The sequence below is a fragment of the Acanthaster planci genome, linkage group LG14, assembly GCF_054643075.1.
Source record: "Acanthaster planci isolate LZ-2023a linkage group LG14, COTS_SCS, whole genome shotgun sequence".
Taxonomy (NCBI): Eukaryota; Metazoa; Echinodermata; class Asteroidea; order Valvatida; family Acanthasteridae; genus Acanthaster; species Acanthaster planci.
In genome coordinates, this window is record NC_141790.1 from 10222976 (window position 1) to 10244277 (window position 21302).

General features: G+C 45.3%; 1 protein-coding gene across 2 annotated transcripts; it reads right to left on the bottom strand.

The window, feature by feature from the left end:
* Window positions 1-1281: 1281 nt before the first annotated feature.
* Window positions 1282-21285, bottom strand: LOC147796841 (uncharacterized). 2 transcript variants are annotated; one of them, XM_087145318.1, is made up of 13 exons: window positions 21128-21285; window positions 20045-20136; window positions 19566-19661; window positions 19084-19212; window positions 14717-14793; window positions 14315-14451; window positions 12295-13730; window positions 11990-12094; window positions 11664-11804; window positions 10758-11190; window positions 10023-10215; window positions 8036-8250; window positions 1282-7053 (listed from the first exon to the last, which is right to left on the bottom strand). In XM_087145318.1, exons 1-13 carry the CDS (start codon window positions 21255-21257, stop codon window positions 6119-6121), a joined length of 4119 nt encoding a protein of 1372 aa, XP_087001444.1. In that variant the 5' UTR covers window positions 21258-21285; the 3' UTR covers window positions 1282-6118. The 2 variants fall into 2 exon arrangements, with proteins under 2 accessions (XP_087001444.1, XP_087001443.1); XM_087145317.1 differs by having other exon boundaries at window positions 14288-14451.
* Window positions 21286-21302: the final 17 nt, after the last annotated feature.

A 21302-nucleotide genomic window follows, 5' to 3' on the forward strand; every position in this document is an offset into this window, starting at 1 on the left:
GTAATTCGGGGTACTTCCTAAGCAAAGTTCATAAGCTGCTTTTAAAACTTGGCAGACTTCGGCGTAAGCTCATTTGAAGGAGCTCTGCGGCATTTTAAACGTATTGCTATCAACGCGAATACACATTACCTTTGCCCAGCCGAGAAACGAGATTTTTCTGTGCCGTCGAGTCTAATCTCCACGCCCATGAACAAAACGATTGATGGTCAATCAAATTGAAGAGCTCCTATTGTCATGCTTTTCCATGGCCATTTGGAGCGACCTCTATTCAAAGAAGCGCAGGCGCAAGCGTTACAATGGAATTGTACTGCAAAGGCAATGGTTTCTGAAAAGGAGAGTGCCCACAATCCCAATTATGAAGCCCCCCCCCATCGCTGTACATGTACTTGTTTGGTAAAAAAAAAGTCAGGATTGCCATGTTTCTGACCTCCATGGTCTGCTATTTCCAGACAATTAACAAAATGGCATGGACTATAGGCCCAAGGACGATCAAAATGGGAAAAGATCCTGTCCACACTATGGGACTGATGAGAAAATCCGCCACGCTCGCTTGGTTTGCAACGTCATCTTCGATTCACGCAAGAGTGACGATAAAGAACGGTTTGGAAGTACGCCCATGGCCTAAATAACTGCGACCTTACGATTAATCTTCGTTAAAGGTGAAGGGGTTCGACCCTGAATTGTGGCTTTCGTTTTTGCAAACAGTGGCCACCAAATTGCCTTAAGCGGCAAAAGACTACAGAAAATTAATCCTTGTTTTTTCACATCTTCGTCCCAAAACATATTTGCAAAAGTGTTGACGGAATAGGGAAGTCGTCTAGTGAAGGTGTTAAATTTTTTTGAAGAAATACATAATTTTTTATTCTCAGGGCCAGCCATGGTTTGCCAAGCACGACGACAAAAACGATGGTAGTGACATTGCAAAAGAGTGGCAAACATGAATACGTGTGACGGGGGGGGGCCAAATTGGCGCACGGGATTTAGGGCCTGTTTGTCTCACTCGATCGGATCCGGGTCGACACCAGAACCCGCCTAGAGGAGAGCGCTTACCAGCTTATAGGGTCATTGATCGAAGCAAACAGGCCGTTCGTTTGTCTACAACTGGAAGAAAAGAAGGGACGCAAGAGGTCCTCGGTAGTATAACCGTCGACCGCGTACATTGGAAGGCAGGAGGGGACTAAGCCGGTGTTCCGGGGCCGGGTAATAGCCTTTCGAGGACACGTTTCCATTCATTCAATTAAACGATAACTTCCAAAATCAAGAACGACGGATGCACACTACTACGTGTCAATCGAGATCAAGATTACGGTTTATTCAGATAGTAACGGTACACATGGTATTCATACATCTATGTACACGAAGATGCTACGAGAACAGATCTACAGTGACGCCATAACTGTCAGACTATGGGCCTATTAACACAACAAACGACGAACACAGGAGCATACGAAACCAAATCACTGTGGAATTACAATTCTCGGCTGTTGAGCTAAATTCATCACTTTAAATAAGGATCAAGGTTGAACCAAAAGGGGCACAAGCACAGTGTGAAGCACAAAAGCGGTGTAAACGCGGAATCCGGACTGCAATAGCAGCAGTTTCAATTTTTCCCATGGAATCTAAACCGGATTTCATAGGATATTCATTCCCTAGCCCTTGATACAATGTGACGATACAGCTAAATATGTCCAACTCTGTTATAAAAAGTGTTTGGTGGTGCATTCTATTTCATTTCCGTCGGGTATTAACATTAATGAGCTGTTAACTGTGTAGTACACAAATATTACCGCTTAATAAATAAGAATAAATTCCGATGAGAACCAGCCACAAGAAATGCGCAACACACGGGATCGTGGCTGCAGCACTTGGCATTTCTGCGTATACCGGGTGTAGCAGCTCCCAGAATCACACCCAATGGTGGGCGTGGCCACACCTCCTCCATCCTCCACAAAATGGAGGCAAATCACACTGCCACCAGACCAAAGCGTGACCTGATCCCACAAGATGAGTCTTCAGGCCATATTTTTGATATCTGATTTTATTCTAGTTTGCACGAGAGAGATCAAAGTGGGTTCTTTGTTTCGATGTATCACGAATTCGGGGCGTCCTGATGAAAAATGGACAGCAATAATGGGCGAAAAATGTTGAGGGTTCCTATCAATTTGCACGGGCACGATTCTCTCAAAGGTCTTCCACTCAAAAGGTTGCTCCGGGGACTTGTGACTCAATTTGAAGGCTGGGTCACAAATAGGGATGCATACTGTGGTGTTATATTATGCCGATGCGTCATGAATGTGTATGTAAAGCGAACAAGAAGAATTTCCATTTTTTGGGACAACAAAGAATTGAACACGTGAGAGTCGCAATAGTGCGCCTCCAAGACTTTGCAACGCGTTGGCCAATCACAATGCGCCAAATCTCTCCATCGTTTCCAAACACGCACAGTGATTGGCCAACGCGTTACAAACTCTTGGTGGCGCACTATAGTGAAATGCCCGGATTGAAAGTGATCATGTACATGATGAGGAAGTGCCGCATGGGGAAAATATTAAGGACAAATTTGTTAAGTTAAAATAGTCATTTTTCCTGCTACATGTAAAAACCCTACTTAAAGATAGTTGTCGGAATGAAGACAGTATTTTTGTTTAAGAAAACTTCAAAATGCTTGTGACACTGGCAGCTGTCACTAGTAATAATGTACTCAATGGGCTTCCCTATTAAACTTTTTTTCGAACCATTCACTAGTGGTTTATTGTAATAAGTCAACAGAGAGGTCGCTTTGGGTCACGCAGGTGCGCCCTGCAGTCGTGCAAGTCAGAGACTGGGTGCAAGTCTCCTTTCACAAGTTTTAGCTGAATCATGTTTGGGCCATTGTTGTCGCGATGGGTGACCACAAACACTGAACAATATAAAATAGGAAAAAGAGTACAAATTTCTCGGTGTGTTGAAATCACCAGTGCTTGGAAAACAAATTAAACAAAACCACAAAACACCCTCAGAACTGACCGCCTCCCAATGTTACTGTTTATCAGTAAATTGCCGATGAGTGCTTTGCCCCCCCCCCCAACTTGGCAAATATCCTGACCACGCCCACGGTTTAGACTCCAAATTGACTCACACTGTGGCTGACAGTACGCATACTGAATGAATGTGTTTCTCCTGCCTTCCAGCACCGTCAATACCCGGGCGAATGACGAAATACCCAACTAGAAAACAGAACCATTCACATCTGCCGTGTCTGGGAAGGACCAACAAAAATTTACAGACGGTTTCTGTCAAACGATTTGACATCAACATTCACCAGCGGCAACACCGCATTGCGTGGTAAATACCAATTTGGGATTTCTCGGGTATTTTTCGATGGGTTGCAACGTTTGGTTCCGTATCCATGCCTAGGCCCCACGCGAACAAAACCCAGTCGCACATGACGGGCAAAAGGGGGACTGTTCTTTGTTTCCGCGAACAACATTTACAGGCGACCTTTACGGCGTGGCAGCTAGCGCATGCATTCACCGTCGACGATATTGTTCTCTAAATTCTGGCGGAAAGTAAATACTATGGGGCTGATTTCCTATTGTACCCGAGCTCCTGCTTGTGTCGTATGTCAGACTTTATTAAAGTCTATAAAAACTGTGTGACGAACCTCCATTCTGATTAACATCCAACATTAACTGCCCACATTCGAACCTACTGTACTTAATAAATACGTACATCGAAGATTCCCGTACAGGTAAAATAATACACGTGTAACCAACGGTTGCTTGCTGCCGACGTTCACACGTTAAGAAAGACAAAAGCTGTGCACCCACACCCGTTTTCGTGTTCTTTGACAGAAAGGTAACAAATGAAGTGCTTTCCCCAGACTTCGCGCCGTTCACCTTCCAGCATAAAGATCCAAACGTGACCACTGGATCACAAATTCTGGGTCCACGCTAAAATGCATGAGAGTTGAGCCTTGACCGTGGTACATGTACTACATTTAAAAAAAACCCTGTCATGAATTATGAAACGCATTATTACATCCCTTTGGTACTGAATTCAAATATTGATGACAGAAGATTACATTTGTACAAACCAAAGAAAAGCGTGGGTGGGCGTTGTTTGTGCTAGTACTAGATTATTTCCCGGAAGCTCGAGGCTGAATTTTCCAAAACAACGGGAGAGCTTGAATCTGAAGTGGGAATTTCACCGAATTTTAAACAGCATCCGGCATTTACAGGATCTGTACTTCGTGACAGTGCAGTTCTCCAAATGCAAGACCGCGCACACCTCTTCTCGCTTTGCAGACCTTCCTTTCATTCACGAACACCTGGCGCCATTCTGTATGGCCGTCTAGTCTACTTCGCCCCCCAAAAAATGACCGTACTTGGCAAAAGTCTCCAGACGAAACGTGACATAAGCTAAGCGTATTTTCTAAAGAGTATTCTTCTACGTGTCTTTGTGTGCCGTGTCGACACCGCTTTCGGCTGCTCAGTGTGTTATCGAATACACGCCATAGCATACTGCCTTGAAACGTAGAGGTATTTTATTCACATTTCCGTGAATTATTTTGTTCTGTGCAGCGGCAGTTTAGTAACCTCTGCCTGGCAAAGGTTGCACCTACATGTAGGTGAAGCGGCAGCGAAAAGGAAGGTGTACTATCAGGTACATGTTCTACATGACCCTTTGACCTTGTTAGGGAACCTGAGAGTACATGCACATGACGCATGGGCTGCATTAGTAACTGAATGAAGGCCTTTACAAAACAGGATTTACTGACTGTTGATTTCCCGGTCAGTAGGAACATGACTATTGGATACCGCTGTGAGAAGGAAATGACCTCTACTGCAACCCACCAGCGTCATCACAGAATTCCAAATGGATTGAATATTTTGGTCTTTGGTGTACCGTGGAGAAAAAGTGTCTGCGTCATGGTTGTTGTTCGAGCGGGTCAGAGTAGAGAGTTTTGTGCGTTTACTATAAAACTCTTCGAATTAACTTCTATGGGTGGAAAACCATTTTATCGGCCCATTATCTTTTACAAAATAAAAGGTGGTTTGTTTCGATCCTTATCCCTTGCAGTGACTGAAAAAATACTGAAACTGGAATTCAGGACTGTTCGGGACGGATGACGATCCAAATATAACCACAGTATTCTAAATTTCTAAGCAGCGATTGCCATGTTGAATCACAAGGTTGAAAAAATGCCAATTTCTTGAGAACTGTGACAAGAAATTCATGGGAAATTCTATAAATTACAAGGACAGTAGTAACCTTTGCCTTAATGAGAGAACGGCAAGTTGATTGAAGAGCATGATTAAGCAGTCACCTAATTCCTCTGGAATTTACTTTGAAACATTCAGCTCTGGCATTTGCATAATACTGAATATTCAGCACATTACGATATACTGCAGAGTCCCACTGGATGTGAACATGTACAATGTACTGTGTGCTGTACTCACACGGCGTGCTGTAAAATTTTACGGTGGCTTTCAGATTTGTAGCTTTGATTGCTCCAATTCAGCATTTTTTTTTACCTTTGTTAATATACATGTTATCTTCACTGAACTTGAAAGATCCATCACTGCATGGGATCCAATGTTAAAATGAAGGTTTGCCAATCGACGGTAACTGCGGCTGGGCGCGAGCTTTGACCCGGTAAATTTCCCCCTAAATCTCCTGGTCTGCTGGTGGATACAGTGGATCTGAGGTGGTCAAGGCTCAAGGCTGTAACTTTTGTACCCACAAAGATAACGACCCACCCTTTACCCCTTCCTCACCCGTTTTGAGTACCGTACCCTGAACATCCTAGTTTACACAATACATTTCCAGATGTTACACACCCTGGCATCCCCGGCCGTAGGGATGTATCCGCATTCAAAACAGGACGAATATGGCACACATCAGGTTAATACATGTACCACTAAAATGACGCGTTACATCAGTTTGAAGAGCATCATTTTAGGTGGATGTAGAAGCACGTCTAGGCTACATGCACGTAGAGAAATTAAGAGGTGTAAAAGCGAACAGGTGTAAAACAGGTGAAAAAGAACTACCTCACCCACTGATGTTTCCTTGAAAGGTACACAATAAAAAAATGGTTTACTCGGATGGAAATGAACATGATGTAACAGACCCTTTATACATCTTGAGTGACGTACTCCACAAGGTCCGTCACGCCCAGGAGGTCATCCTCATCCTCACCCGTCGAGATGCCCTCCCCGTTTCCCGAGGAGCCGTTGCCGTTGACAATCGTTCCGCTGCAGCCTCCATTCAGCGTCGTGCCGTTGCTGACGGGTGGGGCGACGGCCGACTTGCTGGGGAAATCCTCTGCCCTCCTAACAGGGTCCTTCGCTCGAGCCTCCTCGGAATCCACCTGCTGCTTGGAAAGCTGCTCTGCCTGCTCGTTCTCTTTGTTGGAGTCTTTTTCCGTCTCGACAAAGGCTTTGTTCCGATCTGTTCCCTGGACTTCTTTAGTTTTGGCATACGTCTCAATCTCGCTTTCTCCCTCATTATCATCATAATCGTCATCATTGTCATCATCTTCTTCTTCCTCCTCTTCTTCTTCTTCATAATCCTCCTCTTCCTCGGAATCGCTCTCTGCAGCCATCTTCCGATAATCCACTTGTTTTGATGAATACCTTGATCGCCTCCCCCCAGCTTCACTGGGACTGTAATCGCTGTCTTCCGTGTACTTTTTCCTTTTGTGATGAGCCACCGGGGCCGTCTTTTTCCTCACAACAGGTCCGCTCTCCTGACCCTCCTCCTCTGAACTAGGTGAATCATCCTTCCTGACTGACTTTTTATCAGCAATGTCTTCGGTTTCGTCCTCTTCGTCGCTCTCTAACCGGAATTTGCGCTTCCGAACATAGCCAGCGTTCTCCGAAGACTCTGATTCGGACTCTAGTCGGCGCTTGTTCTTTGACCGTCTGTTCGCACTCCCTGATTGGTCCGACTGATACGAGCTGTAATCTGATTGGCCCTCTTCTGAGGAATCCCGTCTGGGCCTGGCTTGCTTTCTCCTCCTTGACTTACTTTCACTCTCGTCACTGTATTCACTGTACTGTTCACTTTCTGCTGGTTGTAACAGGAACCACAAAATATGCCATGAATCACAACATGCAGTCCAAACCCTAGACGGAAAACTGGTTCCCGTAAAACTACAGACCTTTAAACAAATACATATTCTGAATTTGAAGGCTAGGCTCTAGACCTCCAGATGTATATTCAAAAGTCTGGGAGGGTTAAGGTCAAAGTGGAAGACTGCCAATCATCATTACAACGAACACCTCTTAAGACCATCATAAGACCACACAACACCAACATAGGATCTCCAGTCTGATACCAAGTGACAAGCTATTCAAAGGAACTTCAGCAAAAGCATTCCTTTGTCACTGTTCAATCTCTTACTTGTGACTGGTCTTGCGTTCGGCCTTGAGATTGGCCTTGTGATGGTCTTGTGTTCAGACTTTTGTCTGGTCTTGTGATAGGCCTTGTGATAGTCTTGCCTCTAGTCTTGTGTTCTGCCTTGTGTCTGGCCTTGTGATTGGCCTTGTGAAGGTCCTGTGTCTAGTCTTGTGTTCTGCGTTGTGTCTAGTCATGTGATTGGCTTTGTGATGGCCCTGTGTGTTCTGCCTTGTGTCCTGCCTTGTGATTGGCCTTGTGATGGTCCTGTGCCTGGTCTTGTATTCTGCCTTGTGTCTGGCCTTGTGATCAGCCTTGTGATGGTCTTGTGTCTGGTTTTGTGTTCGGCCTTGTTTCTGGTCATGTGATTGGCCTTCTGATGGTCTTGACTTCAACACTGCTACCAGTTGGTGGATTTGTTTTGAAACACATTCTACTTCCACTAACAATACAAGACCTTAACTTATCAAATCTCAGTTGTGCGAAGAAAGTGTCTCAAACCAAAGGCCACCAGGGCGCCACAGTGGCAGAGTGATCCAGATGTCACAGGTTCCTGTCCGCCACTGGTCAATTATTGAGATACCGAGGCTCAGCTGCGGAGACAAAAATGAGCGATGCTGACACTTTGGCATGTGAAACTGCCAGAACCCACCTGACTCAAAGTCTTCCTCCTCTGAGTAGTCTCGGTACCGTACCCGCTTACGCCGACGCTCGCTGCGCCTCTTGGGCAGGCTGCTCCACTTGGAGTAGCCCCTGGAGCGTTTCCGCCGCGGCGCATCCAAGTAGTCGCTCGCCTCGCTGACGTAGCTGTCCTCGTCGGCTTCCTCCTCCACTTCTTCTTCATAGTCCTGGTCGCTGGCAGCGTCACTGGAAGAAACGTACGTTAGTAAATAGGGGATACCATTTTATTCCCATAATGATCTGAATCACAACACTACAGGGATTCTATGTATATATTATGAATTAACAGGGGGTCATGTTAACGTCAAGTATCCTCTGATTCTTTTCTGAACCACACATGCTCAGAAAGAGATATTTGTACCTGGTGCTAACGCAACCTCTATAACTAACTTGTTATGAATTAGGATGTGAAAAAACTATATAGGGAAACTGAATACACACTATTTATAAATGATAAAAAATCCTTATAATCAATTTTGATGTGAATTATAAGTTTCTTTTATTTAAGTTTAGATCATTGCAGATACGTGTCATGCACATGTATTCTTTTTACAGTCGACTTTCCTTAATACGGGGGGCCTCGGGACTTACTGTTGTCCCCAACATCCTTGTCTTAAGTGAAAAGGATTGTCCCACTTGTGTACCATTTGTCAATCGTACTTCTGTTGTTGGCTAACAAATTTACTTTCAAAAAATTTTAAACATGTTTATCGAAGTAATTTTGAATTTTTGCCCCGCCTGACGTGTATTTTAACACTGTATAGTCAGTGTATGCCCCCAAAGGCTTGTGAAAAATCACAAGCGTACTCTGGTGGGACTCGAACCCATGACCTCCTGCTTACTAGTGCAGACTGTCTGTCCAAGCACTCAGGTTTTTATCCAAGGACGGTTAAATAATCACCAAAGACATGTCCACTCACACCCAAACCAATTATGAAAGAGGCAATGTTGATTTCATTGACCTGAAAGTGAGCCATCCCCAAATATGCACCTAAATGTCAACACATTGGTGCTCAGTGATGCGTAGTGGTAAAATCATGAATGAGGTATCATTGGAAAGTATTTGTTCTCAACTTTGGGATGAAAGCAAGGTTTCTGCTAGAAAATGTGTAGCTTTGCCACAGTGACCATTTAAAGTTTTTGATACACCCCGTACTGTAATTGAAAAGAACAAGCCAGAAAATGAATAAAATGTAACAACGGGGCAAGCAGACTCATCACCACTGTCGAAGTGTCTGTCGAAGTGATGTAACCTGCACGGAGTGGTCGCTGTTGCGAGAGAACGCGCACGTAAAGTATACAGTGTATTAATATTTTAGTTGGTGACCAACAACAGAGATGCAATTTTATACATGTACAAAGTGAAAGAAACCATTGAATTTTTTGGTGGACAATAGAGGGCGTCGGCCGGGGCCTGGGTAAAATATTTTTAGTGGGAAACAAAGTTTTTTTTTAACTTTTGGGATTTAGAACTTGTAAATTTGACTTTCGAAAGGACATGGAAAGAGAAAAAGGCTTTCAATGACAAATAAAATTACGTTAGTTTATAAGTCGGGTTGGGGCATTTTTCCATTCTCTTTGTCTTTTTTTGGGGGGGGGAGTTTGTTCAAGCCCTCTAGTGGTCTGGGAATCACAAACGCCCACTGTCCATTGCATTCGTTCCTACTGGGCTTCAACTGCAAAAATACTTCAGAAAATACTTTTTGCCATTGTGCCAAATCTAAGTCTGTGTGTCTGACTTCATGTCCAGTTCCAAGCAAAGTTTCAAATGTTTATTGATGGAACACACAGAGCATTGTCCAAGCCTTGGCTTCCCTTTGAAATACTTGGATAATGCCATAGCTTGTAACAAAGCTTAATAAGGATCTCAACGCAGGGCAGTCAATTCCTGCAGCTAAAGACAGACACAAAGCTAAGATCTGCGGGGAGAAAATGAGTCTTCCCGACTCGGAACTGACCTGTCCATCTGAAAGTCGTCGCTGACGTCCTCCTCCTCCTCGCTGGTGGCGTCCAGGTCTCCCAGCCGCCTCTTGCTCTTCCGCCTCGACCTCCGCTCCTTGGCCTCATCCTCGCTGCTCTCCTTCAGGCCCTCGATGGTGGAGATATCCTTGCCGCGGCTGATTGGGCGGGTGGCCTGGTACTCCTTGACGGCTGCGCAGACAAGGTGTGTAGGAATTTGAGGTTTGGATTATGAAAAACTAAAGGCAATATCACAAAACAATTTTCATTTGTCCATTTTCATAATTATCATGTGAGCACCTACTAACTTTCCTTGCATGGTTTATTTGACGACTTGTACGTCAAATGCTGTCCCTCTTTGACTCATCCCCCTTTACTTGCTCTTATTTGTCCAATATTGCTATTGTTGCTTAAATCATGACTTTAAGCCTGGATATGGCATACAAGCTTGTGGATTCGGATTGGCAATCCTGAACGAAGATATTTGGAGGATTCCTAATACTGGACCATATCGTTCAGTCGGTGGAGTGCTAGAACAGCTTTCCACAGGTCACTTGTTCAAATCCTGCTTCAGTCAATGTAATTTGCATCTGCAACAAGTTGCAATATGCTTTGAAAAAAAGATTTGGGATACGGGCAATGAGGATTTGAAGTCCCTCAAAAGATGGAACGAATCTGGCATATTTGAGGTTAGCCTTGGACTGGAGTTCCACCAGTGTGGTGTGGTGTTTTACCTTTCTTGTGTTCCACAACTTCCTCTTGAATGGCCGAGTTGATGGCCGTTTCAAAGTCCTCAAACTTGTAGCTGATCTCCTTCCGGGCACGGCGGGAGCGTCGCTGGACCATCTCAAACTCCTCTTCTCCTTCTTGGCCCTCGTTGTCCTCGTCATCCTCGTTGTCGTTGATGAAGTTGCGATCCCGTAGGCTCTGCTCCCGCCAGCGCCACGCCCGGTCACGGTCCCGGGAACGGTCTCGGCGCGATCGTCTATGATGCTGCTGCTGCCCTTGCTCTTGTTGCCGGTGGTGATGATGGTGGTGGTGGCGGTGCTTTCGTCGGTGGTGCCTGGAACGCGAGTCGTCACTGGGACTCCTCAATCCCTGGCGGAAGGTGGACGAGGTGTGACGTAGGGCCACAGCGTGCCTTTGCTTCCTAACTTTGACCATCTCCTAAACAGGTCAACCCCAAAAAGTCATGCAGTTTAGATTTGTGGAGTAACAGGACATGCCTGACATACTGCATTACATTTCTTAACCTATGCCTGCCAGAGTACAATTGGGCTGCAGATGTACAGATCTGTGGCACCTGTTGGATTGGACAGTCAAGTGGAGCGGCACAACTGACAATCCTGAGACAATAGTATCTAACCCCAATGAACAAAGCCACTGTTGGATACCATAGTGGTTGGGAGGATAGGAACTGTTTGGTCTTGGAAATGGTTGACCTGTTGGATTCCCTTCCAAGTTTCTCAAAGATTTGAAGGGCCCATAAATGTGACATTTTGGACAGATTTGACACTTCTGACATTTTTGACACCCTCATTGGTGATATGACAAGTAACTGACGTGTGATCAAAAGGATCTGAAGTATTCAGAACAACATTCAAGTGAGTTCGAGTATTTACAGTTGTTGAGCCACTCACATCAGGGAGGATGTTGTGCATGCATATATCGGTGAGCGCCCAGAGTGCCGAGCCATCCTTTCGTTTCCGTTTTCTTTCCTTTTTCTTCAGACTAGCGTCAACTTCCGTCAGCATCTCTGCCAGCTTGTCAACAAGCTTCTCCTGAGAAAATACAATCAACAGCAATTTTTGATATCCCTTTGAATTTTATCAAAGTCGAGACCACATGATGTAAGAAGTGTGATGCACTGTGTCTAAGGAGCAAAAGCACTCGTGGAGTCAAGGGTGACTTCTACAATTGATGTTAAAATTTGATGTCAAAAAGTAGGGTGACGTCAGCAACTTACATGCTCACAATTGGGACAGTACCAGTTGCCCTCAGGTATGATCATTAGAGGGGGCCGTAGACATGCCGTGTGGTAACCCGAGTCACACTTGTCACACAGGAGTATCTGAAATGAAAACAGGGACTCATACCATCATCTGATCTTTCAAAATCCCACAAACAGTTTTGCAGGATCTTGTAGGTTTGAGGAAAGTGAAGGAACTACATCTTGCCAAACGTTTGAAACCCTTGGATGCTTTTTACAGGTTGTTCCACATTTTCTTCAGTTGTATATTGCATGAATGTGCATTTTGGAACTGGCCTTACCCATTCCGGATGGTTATACATTCCACATTTGCAGCAGGGGCTGTCATCCTCTCCAGCTGGCCCACAATCTTCTTTCTCCTCCTCCTCCTCCTCAACCTCCTCCTTCATCTCCTCCTCAATCTTGGCGGCCGCCTTGCGGGAGGCATTCCGGCGGGGCGTGAACCGGCTCCGGGCACTTTTTTTCTTGCGCTTCTTGCCGACCTTCTTGGGCCTGCCGACAGGCTTGGCCTTCACTTCCGTCTTCTCCTTTTCCTCCGTCGGCTTCTCATCACCACCTGCCCTTTCTCCCTCCTCCGAGTCCTTGACAACTTGCTCCTCCTTGCTCTCTGGTTTGGTTGCTTGTTTGCCACCATCTTCGGGAAGGTTTAGTTTAGACTTTGTATCCTCCTCTAAACCCTCACTGCCGTATTCTTCCATCATCTGCTTTTCACTTCTCTCCTTACTGCATTGTACTCCATCATCCTCTTTTGACCCTTCTTTATCTCCTTCTTCCTCCTTGCTGCCATCCATTTCAGATTTCTCTGATGTATCAGTCTCTCCAGTCTTGGCATCCTTACAATTTCCATCGATTGTTTCTTTCTCTTCCCTCCATTCATTCTTAGGCGAGGTCTGCGCAATATCTTTCAAGCTCTCTTTTTCGTCACTGACTGTTGTGTCTTCCTTCACTTCCTTTACTGCATCTCCTTCCTCCTCTATTTTTGGTGGTAACACAACCTGATTTTCTGTCTTAAGCTTGGCAGCATCAGCTGGTGTCTGATTTGGTTCATCTTTGGGAACTGGCTTAGTTTCTTTCTCCTTGCAAGCATCGGCTGGTGCCTGATTTGGTTCATCTTTGGGAACTGGCTTAGTTTCTTCCTCCTTGCAAGCATCGGCTGGTGTCTGCTTTGGTTCATCTTTGGGAACTGGCTTAGTTTCTTCCTCCTTGCAAGCATCGGCTGGTGTCTGATTTGGTTCATCTTTGGGAACTGGCTTAGTTTCTTTCTCCTTGCAAGCATCGGCTGGTGCCTGATTTGGTTCATCTTTGGGAACTGGCTTAGTTTCTTTCTCCTTGCAAGCATCGGCTGGTGCCTGATTTGGTTCATCTTTGGGAACTGGCTTTGTTTCTTCCTCCCTGCCAGCATCGGCTGGTGTCTGATTTGGTTCATCTTTGGGAACTGGCTTTGTTTCTTCATCCTTGCCAGCATCGGCTGGTGTCTGATTTGGTTCATCTTTGGGAACTGGCTTAGTTTCTTGCTCCTCTAAAATTTCAGTTTTGATGGCAACATTCTCCTTTGTGTCTTCGACAACTCTAGCCTGATCTTGACCTACTGTCCTCTTTTCAACTTTGACGTCTACAGGATGCTGCACAGGCGCATCTCTACTTTCTTCCATCTTCTCAACTGATTCTTTGTCATCTTGGTCATTTGACTGCTTCTGTTGTTTGGTGTTCACAGACTCTGGACGACAGAAATATAACATCTTAACTGCTTTATATCACACTCTTATGGTAGCTTCCTGAAGCTACAAAATTTAACGCTGTTTAGTAAAAACCAATTCCGTTTCCTTTGAACTTAACATCAAGTTTTGTCACCAACTTTTACGAAGCACTAGTGGCGGAGCTGAACAGTCCAGAATACTTCAAAACACAGCAAAACAAAGAGTTTGATGAAACAGAACAGAAGGTAAGTTAGGGGTAAGATTAATACCTTCTAAGATCTTAAATGTGTCCATGAAGAAGTAATCTACAGACACGATGGGGTAGAAATATAAGGGAGCGTTTGAAACGTAGAATCAACATTGGTGAATGCTGCCCCAAGACCAATCTACTAGAAAAACCAGTTACATGTATTTAAATCAGGAAAGGGTGGTGATGCCAGTCCAAAAAATATCCATTCGTGTCTGTGCGTTCACAAAGACTGCTTTACTGTCTTTTGCTCTTTCAGATTTGTACTACTTAGCTCGAAACTGAAGAGTGAGCAGCATTTTAGCTACTGTTGGGGGGCTCCTACGTTACCATGGTCATTGGTCGTCTGTTCCTTACTGCTCTTGGCATCGGTCTTGTTGGAACTGGTGTCTGAGCCGGCAGTCGACTCCGTGTCTTCCTCCTTCCCTTGGCCAGCCACGACATTGGTGCCACTCCGTAGGGCTCTGATTAGGTTCTCCATCTGGTCCCGATCGCTGGCAGACAAAGCATTTGCATTCGATATCATGAATATTGCTTCGTGAATATTCATAATTGATAATTGGTTTCTGTAAACTGTTTGCTTTGTACTGGGGTGGCCTGCCATGCATTAAGTGTCAACCTTAGGGTACTTGTAGGGTAGGGCACTTGATGTTTACACCTGACACAGATTCTTCTCTTCACTGCTGTTGGAAATGATTCTGTAGGGATCAACATCTTTTACCCTCCTAACTTTTCAATCTATCTTGCAGTTGGACTCACTTTGAGATCATTTCCCAAGTGGAGCTGTCCTGGTCGTCTTGTTCTTCACGGTAAATACGAATGTTCACATCTTCATCCTGCCAAAATTGGGAGGGAAGTTAAAAAAGGGGAGTTAAGTGCAGTACCTTAACCCTAAGCCGTTCACATCTCGAAATGAACCTTCCTACATCCTTTGAAAATACTTCATTGAGCAGAAACCCACAGCTTCATGTGTGTGCAGGTTTTCAAGGGTTCGGGATTCTTCATAAAAGTCACTGTAGCTTAAATGGTTAAAGAAAATTGTGACCAGCTCTCAAAAAATGGGTTATAAGTCGCCAAATTAGGTTATGAGTTTTTGATATGGCTGGATTCTGTACATCAAAAGCTACTATTTGATACATGAATGATCGCTGTACTGCACTGCGTTCCAGAGATATATAGACATTTGTATATCAACATTTTCAGATTCAACTAGAGCGGCAAAGCCGCCAAGGCTCGCTGCTTGTTATAGGTTTGAATTTCTTTCCTGTAATAACAGGAAAGAAAGAGACATTCAACTTATATGGTTACTAAATTAAACAAGAAAATACTAACCAAGCTTCATCAAAACTTTTACAACATTGGTTGATATACGACTGCAATACAGATGTGCAAGATATTTTATCGAACCTTAACAATAAAATTCATTGTACTCTAGGAGAAAAATCCTAGTTAGTGCTGTGTGCAGACTGTGTGTTGAAAGGAGCTTGTCATTTAAAAGTTAATCAACAAAGACTACCAACTAGGGAGATACAGGTACAAAGGCTTCATACTTCTTTACAGGAAAGAGGAATGCCTATAGAATGTGGGTCCAGTACAGTCAGACTAAACCTGGATGATTATATAAGCAGTGCATTTGTGGATTTGGAGGATGGTGCATAATTAAAATTCCTCTAAAGTACAGTTTTGCACTTTGTATCCAACCCCATCATCCTATCCCCTACAATTCTACCCTCATCATCCATAACGCATCATTCCATATCTACCATGTCTACTTTGACTCCATCCCTAATACCATCTATCTCCAATCACATATCCACCTTATCTTTCCATCCATATTCTACTCAGCCCCCATCATCCTATCAGTCTCCTACTCCACCCCCTCCCCATCATCCTATCCATCTCCTACTCTACCCCCTCCCCATCATCCTATCCATCTCCTACTCTGCCCCCTCCCCATCATCCTATCCATCTCCTACTCCACCCCCTCCCCATCATCCTATCCATATCTTACTCCTTCCCTCCCCATCATCCTATCCATCTCCTACTCCACCCCTCCCCATCATCCTATCCATCTCCTACTCTACCCCCTCCCCATCATCCTATCCATATCTTACTCCTTCCCTCCCCATCATCCTATCCATATCTTACTCCTTCCCTCCCCATCATCCTATCCATCTCCTACTCCACCCCTCCCCATCATCCTATCCATCTCCTACTCTACCCCCTCCCCATCATCCTATCCATATCTTACTCCATCCCTCCCCATCATCCTATCCATCTCCTACTCTGCCCCCTCCCCATCATCCTATCCATTTCCTACTCACCCCTCCCCATCATCCTATTCATTTCCTACCCCGCCCCCTCCCCATTATCCTATCCATCTCCTACTCCACCCCTCCCCATCATCCTATCCATCTCCTACTCTGCCCCCTCCCCATCATCCTATCCATCTCCTACTCCACCCCTCCCCATCATCCTATCCATCTCCTACTCGCCCCCTCCCCATCATCCTATCCATTTCCTACTCCACCCCTCCCCATCATCCTATCCATCTCCTACTCTACCCCCTCCCCATCATCCTATCCATCTCCTACTCTGCCCCCTCCCCATCATCCTATCCATCTCCTACTCCACCCCTCCCCATCATCCTATCCATCTCCTACTCTGCCCCCTCCCCATCATCCTATCCATCTCCTACTCCACCCCTCCCCATCATCCTATCCATCTCCTACTCTGCCCCCTCCCCATCATCCTATCCATTTCCTACTCCACCCCTCCCCATCATCCTATCCATCTCCTACTCTACCCCCTCCCCATCATCCTATCCATCTCCTACTCTGCCCCCTCCCCATCATCCTATCCATCTCCTACTCTACCCCCTCCCCATCATCCTATCCATCTCCTACTCCATCCCTCCCCATCATCCTATCCATCTCCTACTCTTCCCCCTCCCCATCATCCTATCCATCTCCTACTCCACCCCTCCCCATCATCCTATCCATCTCCTACTCTGCCCCCTCCCCATCATCCTATCCATCTCCTACTCTGCCCCCTCCCCATCATCCTATCCATCTCCTACTCCACCCCTCCCCATCATCCTATCCATCTCCTACTCTGCCCCCTCCCCATCATCCTATCCATCTCCTACTCTGCCCCCTCCCCATCATCCTATCCATCTCCTACTCTGCCCCCTCCCCATCATCCTCTCCATCTCCTACTCTGCCCCCTCCCCATCATCCTATCCATCTCCTACTCCACCCCCTCCCCATCATCCTATCCATCTCCTACTCTACCCCCTCCCCATCATCCTATCCATCTCCTACTCCATCCCTCCCCATCATCCTATCCATCTCCTACTCTTCCCCCTCCCCATCATCCTATCCGTCTCCTACTCTACCCCTTCCCATCATCCTATCCATCTCCTACTCTGCCCCCTCCCCATCATCCTATCCATCTCCTACTCTGCCCCCTCCCCATCATCCTATCCATCTCCTACTCTGCCCCCTCCCCATCATCCTCTCCATCTCCTACTCTGCCCCTCCCCATCATCCTATCCATCTCCTACTCCATCCCTCCCCATCATCCTATCCATCTCCTACTCTACCCCCTCCCCATCATCCTATCCATCTCCTACTCTGCCCCCTCCCCATCATCCTATCCATCTCCTACTCTGCCCCCTCCCCATCATCCTCTCCATCTCCTACTCTGCCCCCTCCCCATCATCCTCTCCATCTCCTACTCTGCCCCCTCCCCATCATCATCTCCATCTCCTACTCTGCCCCCTTCCCATCATCCTATCCATCTCCTACTCTGCCCCCTCCCCATCATCCTATCCATCTCCTACTCTGCCCCCTCCCCATCATCCTCTCCATCTCCTACTCTGCCCCCTCCCCATCATCCTATCCATCTCCTACTCCACCCCCTCCCCATCATCCTATCCATCTCCTACTCTGCCCCCTCCCCATCATCCTATCCATCTCCTACTCTGCCCCCTCCCCATCATCCTATCCATCTCCTACTCCGCCCCCTCCCCATCATCCTATCAGTCTCCTACTCTGCCCCCTCCCCCTCACAGGGCAAGTACAAAATACAACTCAAAATGTTAACATTCAACTTTTATAATTTTTTCATTAAATTCATAAGTTTCTAAGCATTAGTGCCATATGAGACTATTTAAATACTGATGAAATTCCAAGAGGAGGTAACAAGCACTCAATGGCACATTTAAACACCTATGGAACTGCAAGGAAAAACTTTAACATTTGAGGGCAGACAGCCGGATGGCCTCCCAGATGGACAAAAGATGGAAATCGGTATTACATAGGCTCGCACTTGCTTCGCAGCTCGCCATTAAAAACACTTTTTGAGAAAAAGCTCATAAGGTGTAGAGCATACAAACACAACGCTACATAGGATTTCCTACTGAGTGATCAATTTTCATCTTTTTTCATCAGTATCCATGTTTGTAGTCACAAATTCTGAAAATATTATAAATATTATAGAAGCTGTTAAAGGATAAAACACAAAATCAAGTTTTTGATGAAATTTCGCCCTCTCCAAATAGAACAGGCCATTACGTGTTTTGGCAATGCGCGACTTATTACCCTTTCTGTAGAGTGGGTCACAATTAGTGGCCAAAAAGGGCAGGAATTTCTAGTTTTAGAGACAAGAGGGAAACCTGATGATTACATACGCATGTATATGAGAAAAGCCACAACATCATGTTGGGACTGAATACCCAATCCACTTATTGGCAAGAGAGGGATTTGAACCTCTGACACCATAGGTTGGAGGCCAGGCGAAAACTACAATCCAGCTGGGGCCAATTTCATAGAGCTGCTTAAGCACAAAATCTGCTTAAGCGTGAAAAAACCTTAATTAAAAAAATAAGAAAGTTTACCAGCTCAAACTGATTGTTATGCTAACCAAAAGACAGCTAAATACAATCCCTAAACAATATACATCACATGGAGTTTTGGCTGGTTACCTAATTTATCGAGTAAGGTTTTCTCGCGCTTAAGCAAATTTGGTGCTTAAGCAGCTCCACGAAATCAGACCCAGGCCCTGATCAGAAAGGGCTGCAATTTAAACCACATTTTCCAAGAATTTCCCCAGACATCTCTCACCTTGTGGAACCAGTAGACCAGGCCCATCTTATCCCTTCCCACGGGCTCGGCCCGCATCTTCTCCGCGTCCTCCTCATTCACGATGGCCTTGAATTTTAAGTTGTCATCAAACTGGCTCTCGCAGAGAAACTGTGCAGGAAAATGGGTAAGAAGTCTTGTGGTTAAGGCAACTTGGAACTGCAGAGGACTCCTAGTTAGTCTAAAATCCCGGACTTTGCACCTACATCTAGTGTTTTAGTGCCATAAATCATGCATGCACTGTAATCAAATGTAGGTAGAATACACAGGAATAATTGTTTCCTCGAAATGAAAGTTATACTTGTAATTATACATATCATTAAGATGAATACCTTCAAACAAAAATTTCCAAGACCACGATTCTTGAAATCTGAAAAGTAAGGGGCAACTGGGCAGTGCTCAATGGTGTCGAGAGCAGCACACGTGTTTAGAGTACACGTACTCAGAATGGTGCATGTACTTACCCTGAGCACAGCAATCTTGATCTGGGGCTTGCTGGCTGCAAAGCCAAACCTCTCTACTTCCCAAGCTGCCACTTCTGAGAAACGTTCTCGGCACATCTGTAAAAGAAAGATATCGAGGGATCCAGTTTGCAGATATCAGAATGCTACTTTACTTTGTCGTTCTTACAGTAACATCAGAATTTACATTCCAGGTGTACACAGAGGGCGCTAGAGTTGAGCATGCAAGTGACAACCCTTCAGACTTGTTCTGACCTTGATTTCTAACCTCCAAAACAAGTGGTGCAAGTCGGGAGGGGGGGAAGACACATGTTCAGACCCGACGCATGCACCCCCTCCCCTGGGTACATCCCAATTTCAACATGCTCCCCCCCTTTAAGAAAATTGCTTCCCAGTCATGCCACTGTTCCAGACTCAAGTGTCATTGTTTCTCATAGAAATGTGTTCATGCGTTGCATCGACATAAATAATGTATCAGATACCTTGGCAAGGTAGCGTTGCCACTTTTCCAACGAGAAAGATTTCCTTGTCTTCCTCATCAGCTTGATGATGACGTCCTTGAGCAGTGGAGGAACTGATGAAAGGAAGAAGAGAACTGACTGTTTTATCTGCCTTCTGGGTTGCACTCCATGCCCGTTCATGAACTCCACAAAACAATGTTCAAGTTTGAATCAACATCAGTATTCTTCTTTCTTTTTTTCTCCGCACTCCTAAATAATGTTGAGCACAATCTTTATCCGGTTCCATGCCTCGTCGATGCAAATCCATTTTGAGGAGATGGAATTCAGACCGAGCGCAAATTCAGACTTTATTTCCCTGGGGAAAAAATCCTCCAAAGCCACAAATCACTAAGAAGTGAAATATTCCTGCAATATAAGAAGATAATCCTATGTCCACAGGCCACAGCACATCTCCAATCTGGGGGCGAGTGGGCCCTGATGTCCTAACAGGGGGCCAGATCTTAAAACGTATGCCTTAACTTCTAGGGCACGTAACTGCATGGTAAAGACATGTCAAGAAGGGCGAATTTACTGTTCAAGTGCTTTAGTAGTTACACTAATGGTTCCATGCTGCCATTATAAACAAAAAATTCCCTGCAACCAGACAACAGCTAAATCTACATTTGGTTTTTTAACAGGAGAAGATTAAGCCTGCCTGCACAGAGGAAAAATGGTGGAAACCCAATCATGTCTATCCGTTGTCAGTTACCGACTGAGTTACATGTACGTAGGCCTAGCCTGTAGGCCTACAATACATGATGTAGTAGCCTACATGTATATCATAAATTTTATCACTTTGTTTAATATTATTTAGGCCCTATGCACAGGCCCTAATTGAAACCATTAAACACTCTCTATAATCAGAACCAAGAAAGTTGGAATGAGTAAATGAGTTCTCTTGAATAGCAAGCCGACCTTAATTGTTTTTTCCATAAAACGCAGTCAACGCTTCTGCAGTACACAGTCACAATGGTCACCACGCCATTTAGCGATGCACTCGCCACCACAAAAACATCGTGATAAAAACCACGATTCCAGCAAACGCGCCGCCGCTGTTTGCCTTACCACAGTGGGCATAGCCGATGGCTGTCTCCAGGTCCGTGATGGAGACCTCTGGCAGCTGAAGATGCTCGCCGTAGCGCTCCAAAAACGAGCAAACTACAGCGAAATCTGGGAAGCTACTAACAGACGCCATTGCTCTTTATAATGAGTTTTTATGGCAAAAATGGCACAATGTCAC

Bases quoted from the DNA above. Each gene is read 5' to 3' on its own strand.
- LOC147796841 (XM_087145317.1), bottom strand. From the start codon at position 21,257: ATGGCGTCTGTTAGTAGCTTCCCAGATTTCGCTGTAGTTTGCTCGTTT. The intron at 19,213-19,565 runs GTAAGTACATGC...TTTCCTGCACAG, and splicing joins TCAAGATTGCTGTGCTCAGG to TTTCTCTGCGAGAGCCAGTT. The intron at 10,216-10,757 runs GTAAAACACCAC...TTGTCTGCGCAG, and splicing joins AGTTGTGGAACACAAGAAAG to CCGTCAAGGAGTACCAGGCC.